Source organism: Mesoplodon mirus, assembly GCF_964341445.2.
Source record: "Mesoplodon mirus genome assembly, chromosome: 11".
Taxonomy (NCBI): Eukaryota; Metazoa; Chordata; class Mammalia; order Artiodactyla; family Ziphiidae; genus Mesoplodon; species Mesoplodon mirus.
In genome coordinates this window covers 28,981,495-29,007,744 of record NC_138987.1, presented here as the reverse complement: position 1 = coordinate 29,007,744, position 26,250 = coordinate 28,981,495, and the positions used below count along the sequence as shown (strand labels likewise).

The 26,250-nt window shown below is 41.6% G+C and overlaps 1 protein-coding gene across 1 annotated transcript in view; it reads right to left on the bottom strand.

Annotated features, from left to right (window-relative positions):
* Positions 1-24,738, bottom strand: part of LOC309812208 (overexpressed in colon carcinoma 1 protein) — a 39,259-nt gene extending 14,521 nt beyond the window's left edge. Inside the window, exons 1-2 of the mRNA XM_082635839.1 lie at positions 24,460-24,738; positions 9,610-9,634 (exon numbers count right to left, since the gene is read on the bottom strand). Coding sequence (XP_082491965.1) covers positions 9,610-9,634; positions 24,460-24,505 — 71 coding nt within the window. The 5' untranslated portion in view covers positions 24,506-24,738. The remainder of the gene's footprint in view (positions 1-9,609; positions 9,635-24,459) is intronic.
* Positions 24,739-26,250: the final 1,512 nt, after the last annotated feature.

The following is a 26,250-nucleotide window of genomic DNA, read 5'->3' as shown; positions in this document are numbered from 1 at the left end:
AATGACACATCTTGTTATAAAGCAGAAACTAACACACCATTGTAAAGCAATTATACTCCAATAAAGATGTTAAAAAAAAATGACACACCTTTGCAGAGCGATATAGTGTTTAGTGATCCCTATCTTACCAAAGTTGCCCCAATTTGGGGCGATGTCAGAAAAAGAAAAAAAAAAAAAAGGCAACCGTTGGTTTCAAAACTGCTTTCTTATATCTCAGAGTTTCCACCAAATACTTCTAGCCTACTTCCTGTGAAGCCAGCATGGTACTCTCCTCACACTTCTCAGATTGAGTATCTATACTGATCCAGATTCTCTAGGTCACTGCACACCCATCTGCTTCCTACTAGCTTTGCAGACCTTCTCCTAAATGAACCAGAGACACTGAATTTCTCTCTAACCATAAAGCTCCGACTTCTTTTAAGTCAAGGTTCCAGAAGGTGAGACACTTCCAAACCAGCTCCACGTCTGTGGTTGCTCTTCGGGGCTGGCTGGCTTTCCTCTGCCTGTCCTTTCTTCATTAATGTATTTTGTGCATATACCCATTTAAAACTAATTACCCACACAAAACACATAAACCTTTCAATCAATTTATACCGCTATGGTTACCATTCTATCAATAATGATCACTTCAATGAAGCGAGACCTTATTCAGAGCTACTATAGTAAATATAAACCACTACTTTTTTCTTCCTCAGTAGCACATGGTAATCAAGATATTTTCATCACAATATTTGCTTAGTTTCTGGGTTGTATAAAATAGCTGTCCCAAGTGACCTACAAAAAAGGTTTCAAAGGTAATATAATGGAACCACGGCATGGATACATTATGTGCATGCTCTAGAACAAACACAGATGATAAACATCAGGCAGCCACTAGCCACACCAATCAATATCTCCTCACGCATGGTGGCTACAGGTGCCTTAAAATTCAGAACGTTCTCACTGCCCTAGACTTCCAGAATGACATAGTTCTGTGGCAAAGAAGGGATTTATTTTTTACTTATTCATCAACAAAAATGTTCTAAATATAGAGCTATTCTTATTAGCGATGATCTAAAAAGCAGAAAAACAGGCTGCAGCCTTTTCCTTTTCCATATTTGCAGTGTCACTACAGAGGCCAAACTTATTTTGATTTGTAAACGGTACAATTTCAATATGGAAAGCTCAGGTGATCATGCGTGTAGCTCCAATGATCTATTTTTAGTTACCATTCATGATCATCTTTTGGAATAAGCTTATTAATTGACAATGTTTACTTCCATTGACACCACCATCCTCCAGATAAAGTGGAATCATTTAATTTTCTCTATAATATGTTTTTATGATGACCTCTCCTTTTCACGGAGGTTCCAATCGATTCTACCAAGCATTTAATTACATATGATATTGGACAGAATTAACATTTTATCATTGACTGTTAGGGCCTATATGTAATCTTATTCATGTCTTCACAATTTCAAAACTTCTTAGGACAGTTAGCTTTAAGTCTCTCTCCTTGGATGGGCCCCTTTCTTTCTTCCAGATTCTTACTACCGGAGAACGTGAGTGACATTTGCTCTTTGTATGGGGTAATGGATCAAGAATTAAATTGCAATTTCCCTACCCCTCTTCTGTTCTCCTTCTAAGAAGCACACAGTGCTGGATTACTTCAACATTGGCTGTAGAAGTATCCTTTGCTACAAAGCAGGCAGGAGTGTTCTCTCCCCTTTAAGAAACCTTGCTCTTCCCAGATGTATCACTTTTCTCAAAACCTTGGGAATAAGCAGCTTGTTTTCCCTCGTCCCAGGGTCTCCAAACAGGGCAGAGCCAGAATGCTCCCAACCTCGCCAAAGCACTCTCTCAGATGGGGCCAATTTCATTTTCACTCAAACACTCTCCTCTTTGGCATCAGCCCTGCCATAACAGCCCCGGACGCACTAAACATTTTGGCCCTGACTCAAAGGTTTTCTTCCTAACCATCATTACCTTGGACAATATTAAATCCCATGAAAACCACCTAAACGACCTCTTGCTTCACACTTTGCTGACTTCCTCTATCCCAGCCACGTTTACTGCTGCTCTAAGAACTTAATCCCAGGGGTGCTCCATGGAGCTTAGTCCCTGCAATTATTTCACCTCTGATATTTTAGAGTAGACAATCCCACTCCTTAGGGAAAAAAAAAATCCTTCTTTCTCCCCTCCCCACAATTCCCAAGAAGCCTCCAGTCCATCCATGCTCCCAGCTCTCCCCATTCATCAGCCCCTTAGGGCTTCCCCTCCCCCCCTCTCTAGCATGTGCCTTGCAGTCAAGCATTTCAACCACACTTGCTGGTCACCACCAACCCCTCTCTATCCCTGAATGAACCCACTCAATTGCTTCTCTGCCTGCTTTTATTCCACTGGGTCCCACCAAGGAAAATCTGACCATGTACTGATGGGCAACCAATGGGAATGTGAGATTTCTAACCACAGCAAGGCCCTCAATGCACTGGGTCTTCTGTCATCAGGGATTCATAACAGAGGCACTGCCAAATCTTTTCAACAACCCTTAAACCACCTAATAATTCTAGCTACCTTTTACGGGCGGGGGGCAGGGGGGCAGGATGGGGGAGCAGGATAGCAACACATAATACCAAGTATTATCCTAGGAACTGAATATACTGTACTAATAACCATCATAACCATTAAGCAGTTACTTAACCTCTCTGTGTCCCATCTCCTCATTTGTAAAATGAAAGAGCACTACTGTCTTCATCAGACTGTTGGGGAACTGAATGAGATAATGTACTTAAAGTGCTGGAAATCACTCTATGGTATGCAGTTCTCAATAAAGATGAGCCATTAAAATTGAGAATGATGAGGATAATGATGAAGACGGTTACCCTGAACAGTTATTATTATCCCAATTTTACGGAGAAGAAGATTAAGACACAATATCACACAGCTAGTAAAGGATGGAGAGCAGTTTAAACACAGGTCTGTCTGCTTCCAAAATGCATGCTTTTTCAATGCTACTTCCACCCCAGAAGACGGGTAGAATTTTTCAATGCTACCTCACTTCAGAAGACAGCCTTGCCTGCCATGTCACAGAGGAGAAACAAGGCTGTCAGATACCCTCAGGCTTGTAATTAGGAGAGGGCTCAGCTGACACGGGTGTATATGACACGAGAAATTTATAAAGAATTCCAAGGAAACTCAAGATTAGAGATACATAATTTCATGTTTTAAAAAAGACAGAGCTTCAGCATGTTTTTGTTGTTGTTGCTGTTTTAAAGATTTTTTTTTGATGTGGACCATTTTTAAAGTCTTTATTGAATTTGTTACCATATTGCTTCTGATTTATATTTTGGGTTTTTTGGCCTCGGGGCATGCGGGATCTCAGCTCCCCGACCAGGGATTGAACCCTCACCCCCTGCCTTGGAAGGCAAAGTCTCAACCACTGGACTGCCAGGGAAGTCCCTTCAGCGTGTTTTATGATAACTCGTTCCAAGATATTTTTCTCTATAGCTGTTACCTTCCATAACAATAAAATTACTTTGTCCAGAAAAAAATCTTAATGAAATATCACTTTACAAGTTTTAAGTGAAAGAAGTATTTGAATAACCTTGTTTAAATTGAGTGCCCATGAGCTTTTATGTTCAACAGCAGACATTAAATCTGAGTCAACTTGTTATTCAACATATATTTGGAAAATTCATATATATAGAATATATGTATTCTTAAAAATCAAGAGATTTTTTTGAAATAACATGGAAGGTGACCTACATGGAGAAGTTGCTTCTCTTCTGCCTGCCCAGTTATAATTCTCTCCCATTCTGGTAACAGCATCACCACTCTCCCACTGTTTAGCCATATGGTTAGGTGAGGTTAATGACACCGATTGGCTGCAGCAGTGGGCACGTGACACAGGCCTGGCCAATGAGAGCCCACGTTCCCCTGGCCCACTGACTGGTTCAGGGAGAGGCACCTGACCCCACGTCCTAGCCAGTGAAAGCCTAGCCCTAGGACTTTTGATCAATCTACGGGGAAAGAGAAGCTCTTTTTCTACAGGAATTATTAAGCTGATGAGATAGAAACTGGCCATCTCCATCACCACTGGGGGAAAGCTGCCTTAGCATGGAGCTAAACACAGGAAAGGAGAGATGAGAGTTTCTTCCTGTCATTCAATCACCTGGATCCAGCTGTGACTAAGGCCTAACCCCTGGAAGTTTTCCGTTACACATGCCAATAAATTCCTTTATGTTTGTTTGTTTAGGCCAGTTTAAACTGGGCTTCTGCCATTTCCAACCAAAAATATCCCAACATGGCCTATTTGTGCCAAATAGCTAAGATAATTCGCTGAAATAAAATAAAAGCATGGCTAGGGGTAAGATGGGAATAAAGACACAGACCTACTAGAGAATGGACTTGAGGATATGGGGAGGGGGAAGGGTAAGCTGTGACAAAGTGAGAGAGTGGCATGGACATATATACACTACCAAATGTAAAATAGATAGCTGGTGGGAAGCAGCCGCATAGCACAGGGAGATCAGCTCGTGCTTTGTGACCACCTAGACAGTTGGGAAGGGGAGGGTGGGAGGGAGGGAGACGCAAGAGGGAGGAGATATGGGGATATATGTATATGTGTAACTGATTCACTTTGTTATAAAGCAGAAACTAACACACCATTGTAAAGCAATTATACTCCAATAAAGATGTTAAAAAAAATAAAAAATAAAAGCATGGTTGATTCGCAGGTTTGTGAAAATAGCCAAATGTCATCACATTGAATTCACTTCTGTTTTGTTCTGCATGTTAGTGTACTGTGATTTATTTTTGAAAAGAGAGAGAGAGAAAAAAGAAAGTCTCACTCCCTGATATACATGTGGGTCTGTCTTATGATGATTAAATTTCTATATATCTTCACCCATGCTTTCCTCCTTATCTCAAGTTGCTAAGGGGACCCTTCTATGTTTTTAATCCTTCTTGCATGTCCTACGATCTATGTACATTGATTACTCCCTCAGTCACACAGATAACACCTCCCCAAACTACCCTCAGCTCTTCGTACTCAACTTGCTTCTACCCTTTTGCCTATGGGCACACCTACCTCTCCTCCATATAAAAAATAAACAGAAAAAGAAAAACAGACCTCAATATACAAAATCATCCATACACATAACTAGGCGGAAATAATCACAAAGAAACGGAAGAAAACAGTGTAAAATATTAATGATGATTGTCTCTGGTGGGAGGATAATAGCTGATTTTTTCTTTTTTTAAAAAAAATGTCTTTCCATACTTTCTGAACTTCCTTAGTATTCCTTTTATAACAAATATATTTCTTGGGACTTCCCTGGTGGTCCAGTGGTTAAGACTCTGTGCTTCCACTGCAGGGGGCACGGGTTTCAATCCCTGGTTGGAGAACTAAGATCCCACAAGCCACACGGTGTGGCCAAAAAAAAAAAAAGAAATGTATTTCTTAAAATATGCTTCCTCTTTAAGCTACTAACATCCTTCTATCCCTTACTGCCTTTTTGTTGTAAAACAAAAGACCAGGCATCACCTCCTCACTCCTAAGTTCGCTTTCACCCTGACTCCATCAGAGAACTCACATCACCCAACTGAAACCACAGTCCCCCAAGTGACCAGTGTGGCTATCATTCTACATGCACTGGCTTCTCTTCTCCCTTTAGCTCATGTGATCTCTTTGGATCATCAGCCATCCCTTCCCTTGGCTCAAGTTTGAAACCACAGGGTCATCCTCGCCTCACATTTTCCTTTCCTTTCCTTCCCCATTCAGTCATTCAACAGGTCTTATCAATTGTATTTCCAGGTGCACCTTGAACACACCACCTCTGCTCCTTTCCGGTGTCCTGTCTGCTGTCTAACCCTCTCGTGGCCTCGGCGCCATTAATCCCCTGTGCCTCCACCCCTCCCCCATCTCACATATCCCACTGCCTTGGGAGTCATCACCCTAAAGCTCAAACACAGTCACGTAATTCCCCACCTTAAAATTCTGAATGGCTCTTGAATGCATATAAAAATCAAGTACAATGACCCGCCTGGCACCAAAGGCACCCCCGAAGCCGGCTCCAGCCCACCAGCCTCATCTTCCACCTCTGCTGAGCCTACACCACAGGCTCAGGGCAGACTGGTTGACTTCCCAGAAGAGCTGGGGCTCTCTGTACCCATGTGCCTCTTTTCGTGCTCTTTCTCCTGCCCTGGGTTGCCATTCTTCTCCTTCCTACACAAATTCTTGCTCACCCTTCAAGACCCAGACAAGCATTAAATTTTGACTATTTTAATAATTAACACTTAAAATCACACTGTATTTTGGTCCCCAGTAGCCACTGACCTACTTCAGGGCAGAAATATCATTTTATTTGTTATTAAATCCTGGCTTCTTGCCTGTAGAAAACAGGCAAATAAACAGGTAAGTGGAGATATAGTAAAAATCCCAAACCTTCCCTAGAGAACTGATTTTTATTATATATTAAGGGAGTAATCATAACGTTTCTGACTTCTAAAAAACAATCATAATTTCCCCCAAAAGACTTTTATGTGGTCTGTACATTATGGTGGTTGCCCTATTTGAAGTTCTGTACTCTTAGCATCCATTACGTGAGTTTGGCCACTTCTTTTGCCTTGAAATCAGTGTCTTCAGATTTAAAACAAAAAGAAAAAATTTAAATCTTCATAATATAAGTTTAAATTGTCTTAATTTCTTAGCTCCTTTCATGGCACCCCCTAGTTTCATAGCACCCCCCCTAATGTTACAGTCAAGATTTATAGATCTATAGCTTCTGATTTTTTCTTAAAAAAGGGTTTGAGTATACCTTTTGTGCAAGGAAAAATAATACTATAATATTCTTCAATTTTTTCCAATTAAATTTACCTTTTTTTTTTTTTTTTTTTTGCGGTACGCGGGCCTCTCACTGTTGTGGCCTCTCCCATTGCGGAGCACAGGCTCTGGACGCGCAGGCTCAGCAGCCATGGCTCACGGGCCCAGCCGCTCCACGGCATGTGGGATCTTCCCAGACTGGGGCACGAACCCATGTCCCCTGCATCGGCAGGCGGACTCTCAACCACTGCACCACCAGGGAAGCCCCTACCATATTTATTTTTTAAAGGGTCATTTACTGAGTAAAATTACATCTTTTTATTTATAGAACCTATGAGGTACACAAAGTCACAGAAAGTTTAAATTCTAGAGAATTCAGGATTTTAGAAAGTAGTTAAATGGCATCTCATGTCCTGGAGTAGTTAATGTTGACAAAATGTCCACAAAGGTATCACTAAATCTTCTTAGAAATTTCCATGCTTCTGAAAGAAAGAGGAAGTCATGAAATCAATCTCTCCTTAAAGAGAAATGATGGAATTCATTTGTTAAACACTATGTCCACAGCACGATACTATTAACTAGAGGGGACTTCTCTTAATTCCCAAGGGAGAAAAGACAAGGAGATAAATAACATTATAAGCCCAATATGACATACCGTAAGACAGGTCCAAGCTGCTGTTAAAAGTTCAGAAGAGGAAGACATATTCAGTAGAGAGATCCAGGAAGTTCTTCTCGTAAAGGATAAGATATAAACCCAGGAGAATAGAGATAGAATTTTCACAGACAGAATTGGGGAAAATGCCATTCCAGGCAGAGGAAACAGCAAAAAAAAAAAAAACAAGGAGCCAAGACAGAAAACAGGCGGTCAGTTTGAGATGCTGAGAGTGGTCTCAGAGCAGGACTTCAGCTCACCTCTGGGTCCTTAGCCTCATTCACTTTCTAACTGCAGGGTTTCCTTCCCCCTAAAGGCTGAAACCTAAAGGGGCTTCCTATTCCCAAAGGATTCTGGGCTCAATCCTGTGGGCAGTGGAGACTAATCAGATGTTGGGAGTGGAGGGCCTAAAAGGGCAGGGGATTAATCTGGCAACAACATATAGAAAGGGGAGGGAGAGACTGAAGAGAGACCCAGATACTGCAATAACAGGAACAGGTAAGGATGCTGAACACATTGTTGCTAAACGTTTTGGTAATAAACTCAACCACTGCAACCAGGACACTGAAGCATTCTATACTGCCTCCTTTGTACTGAAAGTCCCATATAAAAAGCTTATTTAATTCCCCCCAAAATTTACAACCCTATTCTAATCTTCTCCAGATTCCTTTTTACAGTTAAAAAAAAAAAAAGGCTGACTCTGCTTTTGACGAAAGCTTTTAAGGCCCACCACTCCATTTGCCCCAGCTGTGAAAGCCTTTAAGAAAGCTGGGGGCTTCCCTGGTGGCGCAGTGGTTGAGAGTCCGCCTGCCGATGCAGGGGACATGGGTTCGTGCCCCGGTCCGGGAAGATCCCACATGCCGTGGAGCGGCTGGGCCCGTGAGCCATGGCCGCTGAGCCTGCGCGTCCGGAGCCTGTGCTCCGCAACGGGAGAGGCCACAACAGTGAGAGGCCCGCGTACCGCAAAAAAAAAAAAAAAAAAAAAAAGAAAGCTGGGAACTCATACATGTGTGCTGGCGGGGAAGATACAGCCAGGCACTCCTCTGCCCATGCGCAGGAGCCCTCACCCCAGCCCCACTCCCAATAAAAACCAAAGCTGCTCACCCCTTCCTTCACTCAGACTGAATGGACCAGTTCGGGAGCCACCCAGCTCTCCCCAGAGAGCCTCATTATGTGAGCAATACATCTTTTCCTACCCTCTTGGTGTGTGTGTGGCACCACTGGTCCTGACATCCAAACCAACTGGGGTGGCTTGGGCCGAGGTTGATTCCACAATCCATGGAGTGACCGCAAACACTCTCTTTGTTGTTGTCGTTCTTGGGGTTCTCCATCCCCACCTTCTCCCTCCCCCAATCCCAATGTCCAGCTCCCTAATGGCACTTTATTTTTTTTTCCAGAACTGCTAATTTTTATTTTTATTTATTTTTTTCACTGAAGTATAGTTGATTTACAATGTTGTGTTAGTTTGTAGTATACAGCAAAGTGATTCAGTTATATATTTTTTTCATATTCTTTTCCATTATAGTTTATTACAGAATATTGAATACAGTTTCCTATGCCACAAACACTCTTAAATAGTGAACTACTGCAATGTCCTTACTATACCTAGATTTGAGGTAGGAAGATGCAAAGAAGGGGCATGATGGAAACACTGAAAGGGTCCTGTAGTCTGAAGTTCAACTCAATATTGACTACTTTGAATGGTCATATACATTCACTCAAACGTCTAATTATCGACTTTAAAACGATTCAGTGTGCATTTGGTAAATGCTTGGCTCCAGGCCCTCCTCACGGGCTAAACTCTAAGATGTTGCATAGTCATAGGAGCTAGGTGCTTAATTCTCCCATAATCACTTGCTTGCAATTAGAAGAAATCTCTACACAAGCTGGTAGAGAAACAGAGTTAAACATTTCCCTTTCTTAAAGTTCTGAGTTAAAATGCTAGGGCAACTGAAATGCTAAAATGAAAAGTCACAAATAAACCCATTCTTCAAACAGCCCTTTAGTTATAAACCAAATGATAATCTTAATTTTTGCTCAGTACAGAAAGTACTTCCATGTCTTTTCAGCCAAACCTACATATCTAAAGGTCATAACCATGAAAACAGTGTCTTCCTCAGAAAGAGTTTAGAAAATCATAATATTAAGTACTTACACATCTTTAGCTGCTCCTGCAGGGCCTAGAAAAAAAGAAAAAGATAGCTTTCCATTATCTTGATAGTATTGCTACAAAAATCTTAAGCCCAATACCCAACTAAAATAATATTTTATAAGAGATGAGTTGAGAATATGATTTTTTGAAAGATCATCTTAAAAAAAGAAAAGGAGAGTAGGAAAATCATAAAATCCAAATCTTCGGTTTAGAATTTATTCTGCCCATTTTTAACAATTCCTATAAATTATAAGGTGTTGTTTCTGAAAGGGATTTTACAGACCGCCCAAACTAATCTGCTCATTTTATAGATGAGCAGATTAGGAAACTGACAGATTTGAGAAATATTTCCTTTTCTAAGCTAGTACCTACATGGAACTGTTATAACTCACATTATGTACTAATCATAAAGTAAAGCAAAGTCACAAGACAAAATGGAGGTGATGTCCTAAATGAATTAGCGATACTAAAGGATGCCAGCCCAGCTCCAAAAGGAATAACATATATTTCTAACTCTGCTTCTATTTGCTACTGAACCCTCTCATTTCTCCTTCTCACTCACGTGCCAAAAACAACCCATCTCTTTTGGACCCCAGTCCTATCACTTAACACAGATTGTCTGCCCATAGCACAGTTCCATCTGCACTTCCTTCCCCTAATATCCTTACCTGAACAATACAGAACTTGGTTCCAACTTTACAAGCCAAATGGCATTAAGTATACTTTAATCTCTTAAAACCTCACTTCCCTCTTGTGTCAAATGAGGAAAATAAGAATACCTTTCTCAAAGGTTATTGTGAAGTTCTTTAAAAGATGTATATCCCTATCAAAATACTAATGACATTTTTCAAAGAAATAGAACAAATAATCCTAAAATTTTTATGGAACCACAAGAGACCCTGAATCGTCAAAGCAATCTTGAGAAAGAACAAATCTGGAGGCATCATGCTCCCTGATTTCAAACTATATGACAAAGCTATAGTAATCAAAACAGTATGGTACTGGCAAAAAACAGGTACACAGATCAATGGAACAGACTAGAGAAACCAAAAATAAACCCATGCATACATGGTCAATTAATTTACAACAAATGAGGCAAGAATATACAATAGGGAAAGGACAGTCTCTTCAATAAATGGTATCAGGAAAACTGGACAGTCATATGCAAAAGAATGAAACTAAACTATTATCTTACATCATACGCAAAAATTAACACAAAATGGATTAAAGACTTAAATGTAAGATCTGATACCATAAAAACTCCTGGAGGAAAACACAGGTGGTAAGCTACTTGACACCAGTCTTGGAAATTAATGCTTGGATCTGATTCCAAAAGCAAACGCAACAGAAGCAAAAGTAAACAAGTGGGACTACATCAAATTTTAAAACTTCTGCACAGCAAAGGAAACCATCAACAAAATGAAAAGACAACCTACTGAATGGGAAAAAATATTTCTAAATCACATATCTGATTGGGGTTAATATTCTAAATATATAAAGAACTCATGAAACTCAATAGCAAAAAAGAGAGAGAGAGAAACCAACCTGATTTTAAAATGCACAAACATCTGAATAGACATTTTCCAAAGAAGATATACAGATGGTCAACAGGCACATGAAAAGATGCTCAATATCACTAATCATCAGAGAAATGTAAATAAAAACCACAAGATATCACCTCACACCTGTTAGAATGGCTACTATCAAAAAGACAACAAATAACAAGTATTGGTAAGTGATCTGGAAAAAAGGGGACACCAGTGCACACTGTTGGTGGGAATGTAAATTGGTGCAGCCACTACAGAAAACAGTATGGAAGTTGCTCAAAAACTTAAAATAGAACTCATATGATCCAGCAATTCTACTCCTGGGTATTTATCCAAAGAAAACAAAAACACTAATTCAAAAAGATATATACACCCCTATGTTCATTGCAGCATTATCCACAATAGCCAAGATTGAAAACAAGTGTCCATTGCTGGATAAATGGATAAAGGAGATGTGAGATATATAGAGATATACCTATATATATGAGGCTAGAATAATAGAATTTTACTCAGCCATAATAAAAAGAAGGATATCTTGCCATTTGCGAAAACATGGACGGACCTTGAGAGAATTATGCTAAGCAAAATAAGTCAGAGAAAGACACATACCATGTGGTTTCACTTATATGTGGAATCTAAAAAACAAAACAAAACAAAACAAAAATCAAAGATACAGAGAAAGGAATGGTGGTTGCCAGAGGGGAGGTGGGTTAGGGAATGGGCAAAACAAGTGACAGGGGTCAAGAGATACAAACTTCCAGCTCTAAAATAAATAAGTCATGGGGATGTCATGTACAGCACAGTGACTATAGTCAATAATACTGTAGAGCATACTTGAAAGTTGCCAAGACAGTAAATCCTAAAAGTTAACTATGCATGGTGACAGATAGTAACTAGACTTATTGTGGTGATGATCTCACTGTGTATACCAATATGGAATCATTTCATTGTACACCTGAAACCAGTACAATGTTATATGTCAATGACACCTCAGTAAAAAAAATTTAATAAATTTTAAAAATTATAAAAAGATGTAAACAGCACAAAGTCTGGCACATAAAAATAGCTAAGTTGTTATTATTAGCAGTCACATTTTCCTTAATATCTCAATTTCCATATCTATGAAATGGGAATTAAATTAACTTCTGTGAAAATAAAGGAAAATGTGCTACAAAATAAACAAATAAGTCTGCAAAAAAGTTATTGCCAAAATTGTAAAAACTATACCCCAGTGATATTAATCTAGGATCTATAATTCTGCAAATTCAAAGCAGAGCATAAAGGTAATCAAGACTATGTCTCAAATAAATTCTTTTAAGGCTTTGACCAAACCTGAACTTTGTAACAAACTTGAGTCTTTACTCAGGGAAGAGTAACATTTCTGTTCCACAATTCTCATTAAAATTATATAAATAAAAACTGCTTTGGAATCTGAGATCATAAAACCAAAAAAAAAAAAATCCTAAAATTTTAAAAACCTTAACATAAGAACAGTGGAGTGTTTTGATAGGTAAAAATAAAGGATTAGTGCCACCAAAAACCCATAAAAATTAACGTTTTATTTCAGAGTCAAAACAAGCATGAGAATCTGGAAGAAAGTCTAAAAAGAAAATAAATATCCTCATTTTCTTATTTTCATTTTCATGGAAAAGGACAGGGAATGATTGGGGGGTTGCTGCACTCAGGGGAAGGGAGAACCGGAGGTGTTGGGAACTGATTCTGTAATGTCTTACAGAGAGAAGAAAGCGATCATGATGGGTCATGAGTGCTGGGCCTTTAGAGATGAAGGGCCATCGAGCACAATCCACGGGGAGGGCACAGCAGACAGAAGCCGCCCCACTGTGTCTCAGGGAATGGCAGCAGGGTGGTAGGGAAAGAACAGAGTGGAACTGGAAGGCAGAAGACCCAAGTAAAATTCCTGCTCCAGTATTTGTTTGACAGTCACTAGTTCACCCAGCTTCAGTTTCTAATACTGGGCCGACAAAGGCAGCTGAGAAGACAAAGTACAATAAATGGCTGTGAAATTCGCTTCAAAACAGCCAAAACAGCGTTGCCTCCTCAGTACCTATTTTAATCAGCCACCAGCAACCCTGCATCCACTTCACCTTGACTGCACCTTGAGGCTCCAGGCACCCTTACGGCCTCTTCCCTGCTGGGTTCACCATCTAACATCCCAGCAGGCTCAAGGCAGATGCCAGGTACTACCTTCCAGAAGGAAGTCAGCAGGCCATTTCTTCTGTTCTTAAATGTCCCTCATTTAAAGGGCACCGTCTATTTAATAACTGCAAAGTGAAGGAGGCCAAGAAGTCAAAAACACTAAATCCAGTATATACATATGATTGTAATGTACACTCCATCTTTATAAAAGGGAAGATGTGCATCTTCTTAGGAGCAAGGTAGCAGGGGGTTAATGATAAGCTTATAATCAGGGCAGGGAGAACACGACTCCCAACACACAGCTTCACAGAGAAAAAGGAAAAACAAAGACGACTGTAATTGTTGAAACCGTCAGCAAAACTATCAGAATATCTAAGCATATAAACTGTGAAATATCTCTTTGTTCTGCAAAAGTATAAAATCATAAAATTATTAGAAATAGAAGAAAAATTCTGATTACCCTCAGTGCAACATTTTAACCACACTTCACCTATGTATTGATTATAATTAACCAGACGGAGAGTTCTTCTCTAGATAATTCATGCAAAAGATCCTTTGACTACAACTATTCAGATAGTGCCAAAATCCCATTTGCTTTAAGTTATGTTTATGGTTCATGTGATTCATCATTTATTGAACAAATATTTATAGTGGTGTAGCTATTTCTTTCAAGCCGTCTGGGATAGAACATTTGTTCCCGTTAGTACCACTTCATTTCCTGCCAAAATGACTCTTTACTATTTGAACATAGCCGTGGTACCTTAATATAAGGGAGGCAAGGTAAAAATGTTTCTTGTGGGATAAAAGCACCACAAAATATATAGACCATTAGAATTTTTGTCAGTCAAAAGATTTAATGGGGCTTCCCTGGTGGCGCAGTGGTTGGGAGTCCACCTGCCGATGCAGGGGACACGGGTTCGTACCCCGGTCTGGGAAGATCCCACATGCCGCGGAGCGGCTGGGCCCGTGAGCCATGGCCACTGAGCCTGCGCATCCGGAGCCTGTGCTCCGCAACGGGAGAGGCCACAATAGTGAGAGGCCCGTGTACCGCAAAAAAAAAAAAAAAAAAAAGATTTAATGACTATTTTCCTAAATTGTAGTACTGATAATTATAATTTTAAATATCTTCCTAAAAAGTAGAAGGGGGGAAGGTCTGCTCTCAGAAAAGTATCATATACAGTTCCAGTGACAAAAATTGTAAATGGTTAGGGTATGTAAAGAAGAATATTTCCTTCTGAATGTAACTGTTTCTTTAACACTTAAAGATTATTGCTTGTTCACAGTATCACTTCATTCACCGTGATTATGTATACCGTTCGTTTTTTTTTTTTTTTTGGCCGCTCCACATGGCACGTGGGATTCACCGACCAGGGATCGAATCTGTGCTCCCTGCAGTGGGAGCGTGGAGTCTTAACCATTGGACCGCCAGGGAAGTCTATACCTTTTATCAATACTTTCGTCAAAAGATTTTAAAATTGTATTCATGATTCTCCAAGTCAAAAGCCTCAGTCACTTTAAAATGCATAGCAAATGCAATTTATTTTAAACATTTAAAAAACTTAATCTGATATTGAGCAGTCATAGAAAGATATTTGATCTTTGTTCCCCATTCCTGGCACAGAGCTTCTAGAACCCTTGGAATTTCCTGAGAGATAGGGGTGATAGGAGCCTATTTCACTCCAATGAGGAGACTCTTGGCAGCCCCTAGACAGCTTCAGGACGGGAGCTGGTCGCCAGAAAAGGCAAGGCTTGATTAGAAGCTTGGAACTTTCAGCCCCATTCCCTGTCCTCCTGGGAAAAGAGAGGGGCTGGAGATTCAGTTAATCAGCAATGGCCAATGATTTGAACAGTCATGCCTATGTAGTGAAACCTCCATAAAAACCCCTATAAGGACAGGGTTCAGAGAGCTTCTGAGTTGAACACATCCATGTGCCAGGAGGGGGCAGCCTCCAACTCCATGGAGACGGAGACCCCTGCCCCTGAGACCCTTAACATGTCCTCTGTACTTCTTCATCTGGCTGTTCGTTTGTGTCCTTTATAAGAAACTGGTATCTTTAAACCAGTAAGGAAAGTGCCTTCCTGAACTCTGTGAGGCATTCTAGCAAATTGTCAAATCTGAGGAGGGGGGCTGTGAGAACCCCCAAATTTGCTGCCAAGTCAGATGGCAATGCAAGTAAGCTGGGGACCTGATCCTTGCTACTGGCATCTGAGGTGAGACCATCTCGGGGGACTGAGCCCTCAAACCTGTGGTGACAGACACTAACTCCGGGTAGAAGCATCCGAATTGAACTGGATGGTAGGACAGCCCAGTTGGTGTCCGAGAACTGGAGAAGTGGAGAGCATATGGAGGGAATAAACCTCTCAGATATTCTTCATGTTTTATAAAAATCGAGTACCCCCTGCACAACCTTGAAATGCTTTATGAATCACACCAAGATTAAATTGTGCTGTATTTGCTTCAGCAAATAATTATTTACACTCCAGGTATAGTTTGTAAACTATATTTTCTTATTTTATCGCATTCCCAGAACAAGTGCAGAAAAAGCCTTGTGTATTAGTTCCACAGGGCTGCTGTAACAAATCACCACTAGTTGGGTGGCTTAAATAACAGAAATACTTGCTCTCAGAATTCTGGAGGCCAGAAGTACAAAATCAAGGTGTCAGGAGTTCCCAGCTCCCTACAGAGGCTCCAGGGGAGAATCCGTTCTAGGCCTCTTAGCATCTGGTGGCAGTGGGCCCTCCTTGGCATTCTTTGGCTTGTGGCCACATAGTGCGTTTTCTGTTCTACACCTGTCCTCACACCACCTTCTCTCTGTATCTCCGTCTTCTCCTCGTCTGTCTCTTATAAGGAAACTTATCACTGGATTTAGGGCCTACCCAGACAATCTAGGATGATGTCCTCATCTCAAAATTCTTCATTTAATTATACCTGCAAAGACCCTTTTTCCAAACAAGATACCATTCACACATTCCAGGGATTAGGACGTGAACATATCTTTTTAGAGGTCACCATTCAACCCACTACACCTCCTCATCCCTGGCCTCCTCCACCTCTCCAAAATCAGAAATTCCCTTTTGAAAAGAAATACATAGCAAAATTAATCTTGGGGGAGAATTAAGTTTAATATGACATATCATACATTCTGCAAACACAGACAAAATTTTATTCCTTGTGCATGAGAAAGCCAGCTGCAAGATACTACATCAGTTCAGTGATATTAAGTAGATATTTATAACATCTTGGTTTCTATAGACAGACGTTCCTTTGCAATCTAATCAGTCTTATAAGTTAAAAAGATTGAGCTGTACTGCTCAGTATGTTTTCAATATTGTTCAGAGTCATACATTTATTGTTATGAGTTTCCTTACATGTGCCAAATTCTAATACAAAGAAAATATTTATCTCTTTTAAAAGGTCACATACATCTGTACATTAGAGAATATAGTCTATTAATGCCTTTTTCATCACTGTTCTCTATGCACTTTATAGCTTTCATGTAACATACTGGAAATATTCACAAGTAAATGAATTGCTAAATTACATATTAAATCATGTCTCCTTGTTCAGACTGAGTAGTGATCATTTAAACACACACACCAAAAAATAAAATTATGTATATGAAGAATTTCTAAAAGGTACTAAAGATTTACAAATCACTCTTCTTTCAGCATAAATCATCAGAAATATAAATGATTATGGCTCTCATGGGAAATAATAAAAATATGCAGAAACATTTTACTCTTTATTTGTTTTATAAAAGAAAAATGTCCCTCTGAGAACTGTATAAACATAACTACAGAAAAATAAACAGAGTTCCCTCTAATTCTGACAGCTTGCTACGTCTCCTCTGACCCATAATAGTTCTAAAACTATGTCATAGTCTCAATTTGGCCCAAAGAAGGAGAACAACAGCTCTTTAGTTCATCTAAAGCAGTGTTTATTTTTTAATAAGCCAATAAGAGATACAGATTCATAAGTCATTTCTTCAGTAATGGAGAAAAAAATTCAGGTCAACGTGTCCTAGAAATATAATTTTTTTAAAGTATAGTTGCCTTACAATATTATATTTCAGGTGTAGAAGAACATAGGATTCAATATTTTTATAGATTATGCACCAAACTTATTAAAATATTATTGACTATATTCCTTGTGCTATACCTTACATCCCTGTGACTTACTTATTTTATAATTGGTAGTTTGTACCTCTTAATCCCCTCCATCTATTTCACCCGTAACTCCACCGCCAACCCCTGGCAGCCACTAGTTTGTTTTCTGTATCTGTGAATCTGTTTCTGTTTTGTTATAGTTATTCATTTGTTTCATTTTTTAGATTCAACATGTAAGTGACAACATAGAGTATTTGTCATTTTCTGTCTGACTTATTTTACTTAGCATAATACCCTCTAGGTCCATCCATGTTACTGCAAATAAAATTATGTTAATGAACGTGGAAGCTCTTACAGAAAATCTCTTTGCTTACAGGTTGTCCTTGCTGAGTAGCTATGCTTTCAGCAGGTAAAAATTAATAAATAAAGGTAGCCGTATAAGTACAGACATAAAGTAACACATTGACAGTTAGCTGCTATAATTTAAGCCATGTCTAGATTGAGCTGTAAATGGCTCACGGCAGAACTTGGGTCATTCACTTGGGTCACCTGCATGAACCATTCACATGGTTGCAACATCGATTCTGGGGAGTTGGAACAAGTGAACCTCCTGATTCTGCTGCATCAGTGGTAACTGTCTGAGCAGAGGCGTTTCCACACCCCTCATCATTCACATCACGTCAAACGCGGTACACCCAAGAGTATATGGATCGCCTGCATCCTCTTACCTTCCTTTAGAGGAAGTACCATCTCCCAGTCGCCCAGGCTTTAACAGTTTGGGTTCATTTTTCCTTCTCCCTTCCCCTTCCTCCCTCACATGCAGCCCATCCTCCGCCTAGCTGGCTTCCAGGGGTCCCTGACATCAATACCTCCATCACTCACCGACGGCCCTCTCACTTCACTCACTCCTGACAACAGCGTTAAATTATGTCACTCTACATGCTCGCTCTTTCCTTCTATACCAGTCATGAATGTCTTTCCCTATATTAATAATAAATAGAATACTGAGTACTTACATGAGGCACTGCTCTAAGCACTTTACATATATTAACTCATTTAATCTTGAGTAGGTTCTATAACTACTCTCCCATTTTACAGCTGAGGAAACTAAGGTACAGACAGTTTAAGCAAGTGGCCCAAGGTCATGCAGCTGATAAATGATGAAAGCAGGATTCAAACTAGGATTTTTTGGCTCAGTGCCTCCTCTCAATGCTGAGGCCTTCCTGCCTCTCTGTCCTCCTCACCCCCATCCTAACTGTTCTTACTTCCAACATCCCGCAACCAACATGAACTACTAACCCTGTCAGGCCAGACTTCTCACTGCCCTGAAATGCACCGAACCCATTTCTGTCCCTATGTTTTCATACTGCTCTAAAAATGCCCTCCCTTCCGTTTTCTGCTTATTCAAATCCTACCTATTCTTCAAAGTCAAATCGAGTCCCACCTCCTCCAAGCAGGCTTCCCTGATTGCTTAAGGTTTTATTTCGTTCCCTCCAGTGTTACATCAGTCACAGGGTACATGATGAAAATTTAAGACTCAATTTTACACCTTCTTTGTTTCCCCAATATAGTTATTCATTCAACAAAAGAAAAAATTTTAAGACCCTAAAAATTCCATTGAAAGTTTGGATATTGGTCTAGAGGCTGAGTCCAGCTGTGAACAAGATGTGCGAGGCTCTCATGAGGCCTACCTTTGGGGAAGGGGAACAAAAAAGACAATAAATAAATTAACAAAATATCAGCTCTCCAGCAAAGAGTGTTTCAAACAGATAGAAAACAAGAATGAGTTCAGCATAAAGAACAGAAAGAAGGATGGTGGGGCTGGGACCTAAGTGACTTGGGGGGAAGTAGCACAAGATATTAATGACTTCTTTGATGATATCAGCAAAATTTTGTATTATTTCCACCCCCACCCCCCCATGGCCTGGACTAATGCTGAGCACAGTGGAAGAATTTTTTTTTTTTTTTTTTTTTTTTTTTTTTTGCGGTATGTGAGCCTCTCACTGTTGTGGCCTCTCCTGTTGCGGAGCACAGGCTCTGGACGCACAGGCCCAGCGGCCATGGCTCACGGGCCCAGCCGCTCCGCGGCATGTGGGATCTTCCCAGACCGGGGCACGAACCCGTTTCCCCTGCATCGGCAGGCGGACTCTCAACCACTGCGCCACCAGGGAAGCCCCGGAAGAATTTTTATACTACCAAACCATTTACAGATGTAGATTAAGGCCGGACCATACAGCTACAGCAAAAGAAGAGAACGCAATTACCTATCTAATTGAGGATAAGGAGATAACTAACCTAAGTAATTGGACCCAAAAGAATTAGAGTAACTCCCTGGGTACACTGATAAAATAGGATAAAGAATTGTTAAATTCCTCCTCCATGCCTTCTCAGACTATTAGTATATAAATAACAGAAGAACCATTATAGAAACATTCTAGTAGTAAGCTATGGTCAGATAGCTGCCAGTTACACATCTCTGGTAGAAAACCTACAACTCACCAATTCAGTCAACTACCATGAGCAGAACACTTCTGAAATGACTGCCCTGCAAAAAGCTTCTACAGCCTGCAAAATAGCCTGCATCGAAATAGGCTCTTGTAGATATTTGGAACCGTCCAAACTTTGAAGGGATTTTCTGGTTCACATAAAATAGGATTTTCTGGTTTACATTACAGACTTGCTCAACAATCTACATATATGACTGTATACAGGATACGACTGACCTGTTGTGGATCATCAGTTCAAATGCAAGGGTGTTCATGTCTCAGCCTAATTAGAGAATACATTCAAGGAAAAACAAAGGGATAGAGAATCTGATTGCTGAGTGAGAGAGTGGTGGGGACGGAGAGCAGAGAAAAACACACAGAAAGCAAAAGCTCCCTGCCCTATAGCAAATGCAACTCCTTAAAAATGGACTCTTTATAAGTCAGAAAGAGAAAGATAAATACCATACGATATCACTTATATGTGGAATCTAAAATATGACACAAATGAACCTACCTATGAAACAGAAACAGACTCACAGACATAGAGAATAGACTTGTGGTTGCCAAGGGGGAGGGAGGGTGAGAGAGGGATGGAGTGGGCGTTTGGGGTTAGCAGATGCAAACTATTATATATAGGATGGATAAATAACAAGGTCTTACTGTATAGCACAAAGAACTATATTCAATATCCTGAGATAAACCATAATGGAAAAGAATATAAAAAAGTATATATATGTATAACTGAATCACTTTGCTGTACAGCAGAAATTAACAAAATGTTATAAATCTGCTATACTTCAATTTTTAAAAATGGACTCTTTAACCCAGATGTTTCTCTACAGTTTAGTGTCTAGACTCTACACTGTGCAGGAAAAATGTACTGAATCTTCAATGAATGGAAAATACAAGAAGTCCTTGTATAATTCTAGGCTGGGAAAAATCAAATTCCTACATTGAGAGGGTGATCTTATTAAAACATTAGAATGGAGAGAGCGCTTGTGTAAGCAGAATGGTTCTCATTATCCCATCTACACTGAAGCACTGATAGCTTGACTCCTCCCCAAAGGCTTCTCTGATTAAACTAGCATCTTATTCAACATCTCCTGGGCATTTGGACGTTCAATGTATATTCTACTACACTTTGCTTTGCAACTGTTCTCAAATGGTTAACCTTCCTACCTAGATAATCAGCTTCTTAAGAGGGGGAAAGTTTGATTTCATTCTACAATCATCCCTTGCTGGCTGCCCCTACCTTTGCCCTAAAATTTCCTAAAAGAGTACAAAGCTTTGCACATAGAGGTGGACTCTGTACAAGCTTAGAGTTAGAAATCTACTATAAAGGAAATCTAACCTGAATTATCTAGGGGCTGAATGATCTGATTCCTTCCGGCCATTTGACCATTGTACTGCATTTTAGTTTTTCCACATGTTGGACATACAGAATCAAATTTACTCAAGTACACCACTAAATACCAATTTGTCATAGAAACCAATTTCACCAGACAAAAGCCAAGAAAAGCAGTTGTCCAAATAGCTCAGGGAAAAGAGAAACAATTATCTGGTTTTACCTGAATTACTTAGGTAGTAAAAACAGGGCTTACAATGGAGATTTCAGGTTGGGGGCATTATTATAAAGTGCAAATGCATCCTCTGAAAGTAGATTTGCCATGTTCTTATAGAAAAATATTCAGGGAAAACCATTTCACCTTCAACGTGGTATTTTCTACTACTATATAATAATTACAGTACAAAAAAGTAAAATGAAATGCCCACAGTAACACAGCCAGTACAGCGCCCATGTCAAGCCTGAGCCTCACTCTCCAGACTCACGTTCACCACCTGGCCACCATCTTTCTCTGAACTTTTTTCTTAACCTTCCATCTCTCCTCCTTTCGGAAACAGAAGTCCTACCACCAGCTGATGGAAAATTTCAAAATAACAATGAACAAATCCCGAAGCGAGCCAGCTGGACTCACTAGCAGAGAAGTGTTTGGGGGATGACTTCTCAGAGACAAGGGCAGAGCCATCAAAGAAGTGATGCAACAACTCCCAACTCAATGTTTTCTCCTCCCTCATGTTTTACAGTCTGCCCTCAGTATCTTGCTCTGCTCTGAACATACAGTAATTTTTAGCAAAGAACGAGCTTGAGGAGAGAACAGCACGCTCTTACAGGAGCTGTCCTTCGTGAACAAAAGTGAGGCTACTCATCAAGAAGACATGCACTTGGAGTGGTTTTTTTCAATATAACTGTATTTCCCTTTACATAATAAGGGATGTGCTCCTGGGGGTGGGGGGAAGGTCAACAAAATATTTGTAAAGAGGATTATATTTTCTCTATTTCTTACCTTACCATTGCAGAGCTCCCTTATCATCATTCTGGTTTAGCAGTGGAACTCCTCCCTCTATCCCCAAACCTGACAAGCAGTTCATTAATAAACAAAAATGTAAATGAAGTAAACTAGCTCCACTTTAAAGGAAATCTGTTACAAATCCTTCCTATGATTTCCTTTTTTGTGTATTGTGGTTAATGGTTCTTAACCTTTTTAAAAGTAGGGTGGGGCTTCCCTGGTGGCGCAGTGGTTGGGAGTCCGCCTGCCGATGCAGGGGACACGGGTTCGTGCCCCGGTCCAGGAGGATCCCACATGCCGCGGAGCGGCTGGGCCCATAGGCCATGGCCGCTAGGCCTGCGCGTCCGGAGCCTGTGCTCCGCAACGGGAGAGGCCACAACAGTGAGAGGCCCATGTACAGGAAAAAAAAAAAAAAAAAAAGTAGGGTGAACATGCAGTGGAAGTCATAGGGCCACAGTGCATGTTAGATTGAGAGATATACACTTGACCCTTGAACAGCGCAGGGGTTAGGGGCCTCAACCCTCCACAGAATTGAAAATCCGAGTACAACTTATGGTCAGCCCTCTATATCCACAGTTCCACGTCCTCGGATTCAAACAACCAAAGAGCGTCTAGTACTATAGTATTTACTATTGAAAAATATCCGTGTATAAGTGGACCTGTACAGGTCAACCTCATGTTGTTCGAGAGTCAATTGTAATTCCTGGTGCAGGATATGGCCTTGACACTGTTCCAGGTTTCCACGCAGAGCTCTCTGGCCACTCTCAAGTTAGAATCCTGTCCTTGCCTTAAGGCACTAACTAAGCTAACTAACCTACATCACTATTACAGGAATTGAAAAATGTGTTCCCCAGTGGCTCTCTGCCTATCACAAGACTGAGAATTTAATTCGCGATGGTAAAGGTTACCTGCAAGAGATAAACTTTTCAATGAATTATTACCTGGGTTCATTCAAAGCTCTAGGACTAGAATCCCACATATTTTAGCACCGTTTCTTAAAATATTCCATTTGTGTGGTCACTGACAGCCAAAGAGGAATAACAAACTTGGCCAATTAAATGAGCAGATTTCCATATCTGATCCCATACGTGAACATCAAAATAAACTTTAAATAAATGAAAAAGGCTTAAATTTTAAACTACATCTTCCAGGAGGCCTGGGTTAAGGGAAGTGACAGACCCAAGGTCACAAAGTCATTGACAGGGCATCCACGCCCGCCTAGGAAATACTGCAGCATCAGAGCGCTGTTCCCATTTGCTGGCTAGGATGGAATGTGGCATCTGATTGATCTCAACTGGATGAGATATGAGTTCTTTATCCAAAAGACAGCAAAATAGGTCAGCAGATATTACTCAAAACAGATCCAGACTCGTAAGTCAGTAGACACTAGCTGGGTCAAAGAGAACTGTTGAGTTTTGGAATAAGTCACTCGATACAAAGCCTGGCTGACTACGGAAATCTGTAGAAGACTTCCCCTGCCAATCAACAAAATGAAGAGGTGTAAACATAACTTTCAATATTTTTTATTTTTTAAATGAAAAATATACGAACAGATCACTGCTAATATTAAAGCTCTGTCACACATATTCTAAAGCATCCTCAATACTGCAGGTTCTCAGAGAAATCGTACAAGCAGCCCAGCGGGTCTTAAGCATCAAGACAGACTCGGATGAATTTTTAGAGCCCTGTCTGCAGTTCTTACCAACGCACTAGCACCCCCCTCCCCGCAAAAAAGTACTGAATTGTTCTGCTGCACTTTTCCAGGTGCAGCCTCTGGCTTCCGAGGGGCTGGGGGCGAGGCCTGCGGGAGCGACTGCGAGACGAGGGGGAGCGGACGCCGGCCACGAGTAGGAACCCTCTCTCCCAGGAGGGTTCCGGGTCTACGCGCTGCAGGGGAGCCCCGCCGCCAGGACTCCCCGCGCTCCCTCCGCAGGATCGCTCTGCAGGCTCGCCTCGTCCCGGCGCGACCGCCCCCCGCACAGGGGGGACATGCCCTGCTTTCGGTCTTTCCAAAACCGGACGGTCGGCTCCTCTCCCGAAAATGGGGACGGGGAGAGGGGGCTGCTCGCCCTCCCTGCCCGAGGTCCCTGCATCCTTCCTTCTCGCCGCCTCTCTCCTGGCCTCTCCCGCAGAGGCGGCCCGCCCTGCAGAGCTCCCCACAGCCCCCGAGTCGCCGTCACCGCGCCCCCAGCCGCCCGCCGCGCTCACCTTGGCCCGCGCCCGCGCTGGTGGCGGTGGAGTTCCCGCAGCCCATCGCGCCGCCGTCCGGGGAAGCCGCGCTCGGAAGCTGGCAGCCGCAGATCCTGGGGGCGGAGACGGAGGCGGAGGGCGTAGCGCCCCTAGCGGGAGGCCGGCAAAAAACGCGCTGGGCGGAGGGGCGCGCGGGGACAGGCCCCTCCAGCTACCGCCGGGCGCAAACCTGGGCGCCGCAGGCTTGGGCGGGCCGGGACGGAAACCACCGGGCAACCCTCGCCCCCGCCCCGCCCGGCTCTGGGACCCAGCAGGACCCACCCGTCACCTGGGCAACCGCGGCGCCGGCCAATCCGCAGCCTCCTGCGGGCTCCCCGGCTGGGCATTGGTCGTCCTTAAGAGGGGGCGGGAGTTTAAAGTAGGTTGGGGCGAGGGCGGGGCCGAGAGGCGCGGCCGGTGCGGGCTGGAGGGTGAGGCTGGACGGCAGAGGTTGCCCACCTGCCTGCCTTCCACATCCTCTTTGCCTTTTCTTCCTTTTTGCCACTCCCCTCCCTGCTCCAGGATGTGGGGAGGAGAGGAAGTGTCAGGGAACAGCTGTTTTGAGCACAGTGGGCGCCCAAAATATGTTACAGACTGAAGCCAACACCGAAATCCATTTCTGCTCTAACAGAAAACCAATGCAGCTCTGTTCCCCCATCCACAGTTACAACATAAGTCTTCCCATGTTGTTCATATTAACCTACTCGACTTTAAAATGAATATCTGCCACAATTGTGATGACCTGGATCCAGAACCTTGAGGCAGGAGATAGATGGGCCCCAGGCTGAGCAGCTGGAATCTGTCCCCTGTGGACAGATACTCCAAGATAAAGATAATGGCAGGAGCAAAGATGAGCTGAGTCCTGTTGGGATAGAAGATAAAGAGACCACATATTTCTCTCTTTTTTTTTTTGAATTTTATTTTATATTTTTTTTATACAGCAGGTTCTTATTAGTTATCCATTTTATACATATTAGTGTATAAATGTCGACCCCAATCTCCCAATTCATCACACCACCACCACCACCCCCTGCCACTTTCCCCCCTTGGTGTCCATACGTTTGTTCTCTACATCTGTGTCTCAATTTCTGCCCTGCAAACCGGTTCATCTCTACCATTTTTCTAGGTTCCACATATATGCGTTAATATATGATATTTGTTTTTCTCTTTCTCACTTACCTCACTCTGTATGACAGTCTCTAGATCCATCCACGTCTCAACAAATGAACCAATTTCGTTCCTTTTTATGGCTGAGTCATATTCCATTGTATATATGTACCACATCTTTGTCCATTCGTCTGTTGATGGACATTTAGGTTGCTTCCATGACCTGGCTATTGTAAATAGTGCTGCAATGAACATTAGGGTGCATGTGTCTTTTTGAATTATGGTTTTCTCTGGGTATATGCCCAGTAGTGGGATTCCTGGATCATATGGTAATTCTATTTTTAGTTTTTTAAGGAACCTCCATACTGTTCTCCATAGTTGCTGTATCAGTTTACATTCCCACCAACAGTGCAAGAGGGTTCCCTTTTCTCCACACCCTCTCCAGCATTTGTTGCTTGTAGATTTTCTGATGAAGCCCATTCTAACTGGTGTGAGGTGATACCTCATTGTAGTTTTGATTTGCATTTCTCTAATACTTAGTGATGTTGAGCAGATTTTCATGTGCTTCTTGGCCATCTGTGTGTCTTCTTTGGAGAAATGTCTATTTAGGTCTTCTTCCCATTGTTGGATTGGGTTGTTTTTTCTTTTAATATTGAGCTGCAT